We start from the raw sequence: 9,007 nt of genomic DNA, 5'->3' as shown, positions 1-9,007 counted from the left end.
AGTAAAAAAAAAGTTACAAAATATAATGAAATAGTGCACATATTCAAATTCAACCAAGAAATAAAAACAAATATTTTGCAGCATCACATCCTAATAATAGATAGCTATTCTCGTCAAAGGTTCAACAATAGAAAGAATTTACTTTATTTACACCAAACTTGTTTCCCATTTTCTACTTCATTAATCAATAAAAAGTCTATAAGAAAAAGTACCAAAACGTAGCATTGAAATTCAAATAAACAAAAAATACATAAAATATGGTAAAAAAAACAACTTTTATCATTGTCACATTACCTTAAAAAAATGAAAAACGTGTAAAACAAACCAGCTAAGGTTACCTATGTTAATAGAATGCCATTTTAATCGGAAAACTAAAATAAGCAAATAACAAAATCTATTCTAATTACAAATATAAAATGTAACAATTTTTTTCCAGTATTTGAAACATGCATAACGTTTTTTGTTATAACTGTTTCATCAAATTTAATCAATAACCAGCCACATTGTACTATTCTTGTTTCCCCTTATTGATTCATACGTAAAAAATTGATTCTGGTATTCATTAAGGTATCTGTGGTTAAGAATCTGATTCTTAATCACAGATTCTTTAAGGTTTGTTTGATAACATGATGAATTGTTTTTCATGCTGCAAGTCAGAGGTTGAAACACCGTCTTATAAGAAAAAACGTTCCAAATATGTTTCCAAAGGAAGAAGAACATTCAAATCATTAGCAGCGGCTATGTCACTCAAAACAGGTTCGCGGTTTGATAATTGATTTATTCGTGATTAATTGAATCGTCTTTTCGAATTCTATCATAAACTATTTTGTTAATTACGTGTATATGCGCACGCGTGTGCATGTGCATGTTAATGAAATCTGTAGGTAGTAGCAGACATAGACAGATTACAGCGGAGATATTAAAATACGGAACAGCCCAAAATGATGTTAAAGTATTAACGTATGAAGAAGTGGCTGAAGCGACGAATAACTTCAGTTCGGATAGTCTTATCGGAGAAGGTGGATTCGGGAATGTTTATAAAGGATATATAAAGAGCATTGAACAGGTTTGTGTTTTTTTTAATGATTTTGTTAGTTTTTCTTTTTGTACAGGTTATGAAATTCTTATATTGAATATTTGTGTTTAGACGGTAGCTGTGAAGAAATTGAATAGGGATGGGGATCAAGGAACAAGAGAATTTTTCGCCGAGGTTTTGATGTTGAGTATGGTGAAACATCCAAACCTTGTTAGGCTTGTTGGTTATTGTGTAGAAGATGATCAAAGGATTTTGGTTTATGAGCATATGGCTAATGGAAGCTTGGAGAATCACCTTCTAGGTAAGCATTAGTACCGAAAAACATCGTGTTACAATTTCAAAGACATGATTACCAAAACTAAGACCAGAATATGTTTGTTTGTCTTAGATATAGGTAATGATAAGGAACCATTGGATTGGCAAACAAGGATGAAAATTGCTGATGGAGCGGCAAGAGGACTTGAGTACCTGCATAATTCTGCAGATCCACCGATTATTTTCCGCGATTTTAAATCGTCTAATATACTATTAGATGAAAATTTCAATGCAAAGCTTTCTGATTTTGGTCTTGCTAAGATTGCTCCAATTGATGGTGAGGGTCAGGGCTTGGTCTCAACTCGCGTTATGGGGACTTACGGTTATTGCGCACCAGAGTATGCTGCTACCGGTCAATTATCCTCAAAATCAGATATTTATAGTTTTGGTGTTGTGTTTTTGGAAATTATCTCCGGTAGACGAGTTATCGACCCTGCAAGATCGGCAGAAGAACAAAACTTAATTGATTGGGTATGTCATATATCTATCCTCTAACTTTTACTCTTCAATAACGGCCGGTTTGTATTGAATTATTCAAGTTTATCTACTGGCATAAGCATTTGAGAGATTATTCGTGAAATCTTATGAAACGATTGTCTTTGTTTATGATTTGGCAGGCGCAACCTTTGTTTAAGGACAGAACAAAGTTCACCCTAATGGCGGATCCTTTGCTTAAAGGCCAGTTTCCGGTGAAGGGACTATTTCAAGCTCTAGCAGTGGCAGCAATGTGTTTACAAGAAGAAGCCGATACACGGCCTTACATGGACGATGTGATAACGGCTCTTACGCATCTAGCAGTACACAAGACCGAAGAAAAAGACATAGCTGGTGAATCTCTAAAAATTGCTGGTCATGTTGAATCTTTTAGAGCTGCAAATTCAATTGGACCCGAAAGGGCATAATAATAGTAGCTACAATTTGGCCATAACACAGACTATAGGATTTCACTCGAAAAAAATGACAGCAAAAAATGTGATTAGAGTGTGATTCTGTTTGTGTTAAATGTTTAGTTTTTAGTCATTTGCTTTTGGGATTGGAATCAGGATCCCTTTGATTCATCTTCTTTCTTTTATTTTTTCTCAAAGAAAGTTTCACCTGAGTTTCGGTTTCAATTTCATTTCATCATTGGACATTTGTAAACATTTGTTACAAATGTCCAAAAGTATAAATGTATGTTTCCAAATTCAATTGCATATACATTGTTATTGTTATTTGATTCATAATATACATTGTTTCATATTTTATATCTAACTCATTTCAACAAAATCGGCTTGTAACGCGACTAAATATGCATGAAAATTGAAACACAGCAGAAAAAAAGAAGAAGAAGCATGATCCGAAAAAAGAACGGTGAAGATTATTTAATGATAATTCGGTAAAGGTGTAAATATGTAATGTGAGCCGACATTTGGCCGAGATCGATAAATACATGTAAATGCATACTGGAGTAGATCCGGATCCGACTTAGAGATGAAAGTTGTTGAAATCATTCTTGAGGATCTTGTAGGTGTAACCCGGAATTCTGTTGAATTGATTACTTTCATTCACTTCTGTAACAGAACAAATTTTCCTGAAAAATCTACTTGTTGTGTTTCTTTGCTTCTTCCTTTTCCATGCCATTGGCGAAAACCAAAAACTAGGCTTGGACGTGGAAATGGTTCTATTAGAAACCATTTCCATGTCCGCGAAATGCTGCTGAGGTTTCTGCATAGTTCCTCTTCTATCTATCTCGATCTTCGTGAAATATTCAATTTCCTTTCTTACTAGTGATCCTATAGTGCCTCTTGTGCCTATAGCAACAGGTGCAGCCATTTGGACTTGTGCCAATGAGTTATTTGGCACTAGTCTTTATAGTGCATGAGTTTGATGTTAAAAAACTGAATGAGGCTTGTAGTTGAAGAAAGATGGGATCACGGTTCTTAATTTTCAATTAGGTAGGGCATCATCTTTTTCTTTATTAAACTATACATGATTAAGTGCTTTATGTAAAGCAAATGCATGGAATTTCTCATTAATTGAAACTTTAAAAAGGTGAAATGAGTTGGTTTGTGGACATCATATACTTTACACTTTTTGACACATGTATGTTTCTGCCTAATCAAAAGTTTCTTATGCATACACTAGTGAGTGTTAACTAGGAATTTTTATTTGGTAATGGTATACATATGATTTTGAATCTGAAATTGCTGTTAAATTAGAATTAAAAAGCAGATTTTGAATTTCTCTGGCGCTTAAGTGATGGTTTACTTTCTTTTTTTATAATATTATGTTATGTTAAAGTTATTCTCCACCTTTCATGCCTTGGTTATGGGAAAGAGTGGGAAATGTGTCTTTCATAAACTTTGTGCAATAGTGATTGCAATCATATTCAATCAAAATGGTAATTCAATAGTGATTGATATTTGTTGAGGAGTTGGTTGAGCTTCAATTCGAACTCATCCACTATGAAGCACTATGTCAACATAGGATAAAAAATTATTTTTAAAATTAATTAAATATTTCATATTCAACACTGGACCCACCTTCTATAGAGGGGTTGAACTCTGGCATACTCCATACCGTTCTTCTTTAAGCTAAAGTGATTTCTAATATCAGCAATGGTAAGTTTGAGCTTGTTACCATAACTAATTTTAAGATAAATGGTTGAACCTATAGTGTTATTTTTACATCTTACACATATACCGTATGTACGGACGATATTGTTTATGTACGGACGACGTTGTTTATGTATGGACGAATACTATTCATGTACGGCCGTTTATTTTTAATACCTGGACGTGCATTAACCAACTTCATTACTGCATTAACCAAGTTTGATTACTGCTAAAAATTATTTTTAATACCTGGATGTTGCATTAACCAACTTTATTATTGTATTAATCTAGTTTTTACACTGCATTAACCAAGTTTGGTGACTGTTAAAAATTATTTTTAATACCTGAATGTTGCATTAACTAACTTCATTACTGCATCAATCAAGTTTTTACACTACATTAACCAAATTTGGTGACTACTGTAAAGTATTGTTCATGAATAGAATTGTGAACAGTTCCGTTCATACATAAATAATAGTCGTTCGTACATAAACAGTATCGTCTATACATGAACAATGTCGTCTGTACTTCCATGTGGATGTGAATCTTAATAGATATTGTGATTCTAACACTTCACTATTATACTTTGAATTGAATTGCAAATTTTCTTAATAGATGATGTATGATAATTGACCAATTGTCATACCATTACGAATGCAACCGACAAGCTAGCAATTTAGCAAAAGAAAGTGGCAAGAAATCTTACAATCCATTGGGACAAAACATGTTTATCTAAAACCCAAAACAAAACCCCTCTTTTCAAAGGAAAGTAAAATAAATAAATAAATAAATAAATAAATAAATAAAAAGAGAAGAAAACAAAAACCTAATTCCTCCGTCGAAAGAAATGCTTCAACAATGGTGATTTTCAGGTCTCTCAAATCAATCCTCCGAAACTCAAACACCATAGCTCGAACCTTCCTCATTCCAACAACCTCAACAACAATCACTCTTCCCTTTTCTCCATTACTGCACAACGCACTTTTCCCCCTTCCTTCTCACCACAACGGCCCTCTCTTCCTCGCTTCCCCGCCGTGGAAACTCTCTCAATCCGCAACCCCTCTTTATCACCACCCTAAAGCCGTCGTTTTTCGCCGCAAGGTCAGCGCCATCAACCTCGATTTGATTCGAATCGCAACAAAAACCCCTTTACCACTCCACAACCATGTTGATTCCAGTTCAGACCAATCTCCTCAACACACACTTCTATACACTTTCCTCAATGCCCCAAATCTCATATCTATTACTCGATTGATTTCGGGTCCTTTTCTTGGATGGTAGCTACTATGAAATTCTGCTTGGAATAAGTTTAAAAAAATGTTTTTTTTTTTCATGTGATAATTTGATTGTATTGTTTGTAGGATGATAGTGAATGATATGTATACTTCAGCAATGGTGGGGTTGGCTATCTCTGGAGCTTCTGATTGGGTATGAAAAAAATTACATTTTTTTAATGCACTCTAGGCTGAAATGTAGGATGAAGTTTTCAATTTTTTTATGTGTTTATGTAATTGTAGCTTGATGGGTATGTGGCTAGGAAGATGAAGATTGATTCTGTAGTAGGTTCGTACCTTGATCCCCTTGCTGATAAGGTATGAATGAATTATAGTTTCTTCTTCTAAGGATAGTGCAATGTTAGCTGGAAATTGGGGTTGTGTTTTGTTTGATGGTCTGTTTTCAATCTATGATGTAGGTTCTTATTGGTTGTGTTGCTGTTGCAATGGTTCATCAAGATCTACTGCATCGTAAGTAGTGCTTGACTCAGGTAGCTGGTAAATTTTTGCTTTGTTAATGGTTTAGTTAACGTGATGAAATAGTATGTGTTCTCTATAATGTGTGAGTGAAAACCAAGTTGTGCAACAGCTTTTATCTCTGGCACAAGATCTTCAGTATTCAGGGCTGGCGACTGCGGGTACATTTGGATATAGCTTTTGTAGCAATATACTGTTTGTGTTTAATGAGTTTGGTAGCTGAAAGGGAAGGGAAATGCATGTACATTTGGATATAGTTTTTGTAGTTATATACTGTTTGTGCTTAATGAGTTCAGTAGCTGAAAGGGAAGGGTGTAGTAAGCATTTTGAGAAATGCCAGGGTCACACTCTAGTAATAATTGCCACGCCATTTACTTTTTCTATTCTATTACGTAGTAGCCGGCAAAACAAGTTGAGTAGTCACATTTATTTATTTTATTGAATTTTTCTGCAACATCCTTGAATGATATGTAGCACTGTAGAACTCTCCACAAGCTCGTTCCAGTTAGTTTTATGCACTTTTATTTGCCATTGTTTCAGTCCAAAACTGTTGTGGTTGTTTCTGTAACGTCTATATTGCTAGCTCTCTATCCTCTTTTTTGCAAGATTCAATCTCCCCCGTCTCATGCTATATTGGCAATCACCATATAACGAGATTCAGTGGTCTTTTCCGTGTCTACCATTTGCAAGCTCGTGTCGCCGCCAATTTTCTGGGCAATCTAAACTGTTTTCTAGACATGTATTCCATTTCTCATTTTCGAGTTTGTTCTATTATTGGGTTGTAGATTTTTTTCAGATCATCTTTTGAATTGCTTTTGAGTTGGGTTCAGAGTAGTCAATCCTGGATAGCGGTGCGGAGCAGCCGGCCCCAAAAATGGAATAGCATATAGCAGGATAACTGCTATTTGATAGATAGTGCAACCCTATCATTTCTTAAGCATTTGTATTCATATAATGGTTTCATATATAGCATCTAAACTTTAGAGAAGATATATTACTTTGTATTCCATTTATATGGTGCAAAATTATTCATGTTGGTGTGTGATTTTGAAGCTGGACTCGTTGGACTAGTCGTATTCCGAGATGCCTTCCTTGTCGGTGGTGCGGTATTTCAAAGAGCTAGTAGCTTGGGTTGGAAGGTATGAAATTAGAACGAGGCTCACGAGTCGTGTTTTTTTCCTTTATTCAGAAATTATAGAAATGAAGATGTAACCTTGACTCTGTGTGGTTATCTCAGTGGAAAAGCTGGTATGATTTTTGTAACCTCGATGGGACCGGTCGCAAAAAAGTCGAACCACTCTTTATAAGCAAGGTAAGGCATTATTTGTGTTTTAGTTTATTCTTCAAAGCATGATGTATCCCACTTTCTGAAGAGTGCTACCAATTTGGACAGGTGAATACAGTGTTCCAGTTAGCGTTAGTTGCTGCAGCTCTTCTTCAACCCGATTTTGGAACTCCAGAAACTCAAGAATACATTACTTATCTAAGGTAATTTAAGCATTTTTCTTCTGAGCTGAATTCGGCTAGAGTTTTGGCTACCCATACGCTGATGTTTTTCCAAATTATTGAACTTGATCGATTTTCTGGTGCAGCTGGTTAGTTGCTTCAACAACAGTGGGATCTAGTGCGGCCTATGGTTTACAATACATGAAAAGATCTGCAGTTGTATTAAAGTCGACATAGTTGAAATTTAGTTGGAGTGCTGATTTGAACAGTGTGCTTTTTTTGCAGCCAAATGAAAGTATAATTATCACCTTAGTTAAGGAAAAGATAGAAGAAAATTTACGTTTATTGACCTGTTCTGTCAATGGACTAAACATGTGCGGATCTGAGAATTTTGAGTAGAGATGGTAGCATATATATAACTTTTGAAGCATATATTGTTTCATTTCTCAAGCAAAAATGTACATTATAATAGTTCTCTATAATTTTCATATTTTTGAAATATTGAGTAATCTTTTTGTTCTGGACTGGGCCAAGGGTAGGTCCAACATAGTTTCGGCCCAATAAACCTCAGAGGCCCAAGCTCCTCGGTGGCTCACCTCTGGGTCTAAAGCACCCATCTTAGATGTGCTCGGCAAGACCATCTTCGTGGACCAAGTAGCACCCGGCCGGACTGGACCCCGAGTCGGTCGACCCTCGGCACCACGCTCCCTGCGAGCTGGCTTATGCCCGGCACATGCGCTCCCCGCGAGCACCTTCATCGCCGAGGACCCTGCTCCTCGCAGGGCTCCTTCATATCCAACCCTCCGAATAGTACGGAGCCAACGTGGCTCCTAAAAGACCGCGTCTCCCTTGAACTTCGGAGCGGTTAACCATGACAAAGGGCACTCACGCACCTCCGATATTTCCGCTCAGGAAACCTGGCAGTCTCCTAGTTGGGCTTGGAAGTCCAACCCAGTAGCGAGATCATGGCCCAGCGCTGGGGGCTATAAATACCCTCTTTCACTAGAGGGTCAGGTATTCACTTCTTACTCACTTTAGCTTGTACTTGCGCTCCATCGCTCGTCAACTTACTTTGGCATCGAAGTACCTTGCAGGTACACCCCCCCCCCCCCTCCTCCTTCCTAGAAGATCCAGTCCGAGCAGCCAGCGACGATTCTTCTGATCAGGTATGATCACTTTTCATTTTCGATATCAATAAAAAATATATTTTAGTAATGGAGTTTTTCACCATTAACACAAATTCAAGTGTTAGTTAAAAAAATTAGTAATATATGTTCACTCTCATAACTATAATAAAATTAATGCAACTAAATATTTGCTTGAATAGCTAATACAACTAAATATTAATGTATAAATTACTCATTTGTTCTAAAATAAAAGATATTCAAGATTTTTACACATTTAAAAAAATGGTGAATGTCATAAATTAAAATATAAGGCTTTGAGAGAAGTATAGTGTGGTTCTCATCTTCATTGAATTGAAATATAGTGCTTTGAGAGTAATATACAAATGGAAGGAAAAAAACTATATTGAAAAATGATAAAATTACACATATTTTGTAGGTAAAGCAATATAAAACATGATAAAATTACACATATTTTGCAAGCAAAGACGATCCGAGGAGATGGAGAAGAATTGTCATATCAAATGCTCGTCAAGAGGCGATGGAGGAATTGGCATACCAAATGAGAGACCTTGACCTCTGCCTAGAGAAAGAGAGACCTTGACCTCTGCCTAAAAAAAAGGTTGTTTGATATGAAGATTGCTTTGCCCAATGCAAACGGAGTTTTAGACCGCTCCCTCAATATGGGTTTTGGAGGCTTTGAGTGAAATCTACAATAGTTTGATAAATTGCTCATAAGAA

The 9,007-nt window shown here is 36.0% G+C and overlaps 2 protein-coding genes across 2 annotated transcripts; both read left to right on the top strand.

The window, feature by feature from the left end:
* Positions 1-437: 437 nt before the first annotated feature.
* On the top strand, positions 438-2,562 carry LOC131599912 (probable serine/threonine-protein kinase PBL23). Its single transcript, XM_058872149.1, has 5 exons — positions 438-756; positions 885-1,066; positions 1,148-1,337; positions 1,425-1,822; positions 1,969-2,562. Exons 1-5 carry the CDS (start codon positions 627-629, stop codon positions 2,251-2,253), a joined length of 1,185 nt encoding a protein of 394 aa, XP_058728132.1. The 5' UTR covers positions 438-626; the 3' UTR covers positions 2,254-2,562.
* A 2,170-nt stretch (positions 2,563-4,732) lies between these two features.
* LOC131595454 (cardiolipin synthase (CMP-forming), mitochondrial-like) lies at positions 4,733-7,641 on the top strand. Its single transcript, XM_058867802.1, has 8 exons — positions 4,733-5,222; positions 5,307-5,373; positions 5,463-5,537; positions 5,639-5,690; positions 6,750-6,835; positions 6,934-7,008; positions 7,090-7,184; positions 7,289-7,641. Exons 1-8 carry the CDS (start codon positions 4,804-4,806, stop codon positions 7,377-7,379), a joined length of 960 nt encoding a protein of 319 aa, XP_058723785.1. The 5' UTR covers positions 4,733-4,803; the 3' UTR covers positions 7,380-7,641.
* The last annotated feature ends 1,366 nt before the right edge of the window (positions 7,642-9,007 follow it).

This window comes from Vicia villosa, linkage group LG4, assembly GCF_029867415.1.
Source record: "Vicia villosa cultivar HV-30 ecotype Madison, WI linkage group LG4, Vvil1.0, whole genome shotgun sequence".
Taxonomy (NCBI): Eukaryota; Viridiplantae; Streptophyta; class Magnoliopsida; order Fabales; family Fabaceae; genus Vicia; species Vicia villosa.
Note: the sequence above shows the minus strand (reverse complement) of the source record. Positions and strands in the feature narration are given on the sequence as shown.

What these genes read in the sequence shown, in the direction of transcription:
- LOC131599912 (XM_058872149.1), top strand. Translation starts at nt 627, where the DNA reads ATGATGAATTGTTTTTCATGCTGCAAGTCAGAGGTTGAAACACCGTCT. An exon ending in GGCTATGTCACTCAAAACAG is followed by an intron (nt 757 to 884) that starts GTTCGCGGTTTG and finishes TGAAATCTGTAG; the next exon opens with GTAGTAGCAGACATAGACAG. An exon ending in AACAAAACTTAATTGATTGG is followed by an intron (nt 1,823 to 1,968) that starts GTATGTCATATA and finishes ATGATTTGGCAG; the next exon opens with GCGCAACCTTTGTTTAAGGA.
- LOC131595454 (XM_058867802.1), top strand. Translation starts at nt 4,804, where the DNA reads ATGGTGATTTTCAGGTCTCTCAAATCAATCCTCCGAAACTCAAACACC. An exon ending in AACCACTCTTTATAAGCAAG is followed by an intron (nt 7,009 to 7,089) that starts GTAAGGCATTAT and finishes CAATTTGGACAG; the next exon opens with GTGAATACAGTGTTCCAGTT. An exon ending in GAATACATTACTTATCTAAG is followed by an intron (nt 7,185 to 7,288) that starts GTAATTTAAGCA and finishes TTTCTGGTGCAG; the next exon opens with CTGGTTAGTTGCTTCAACAA.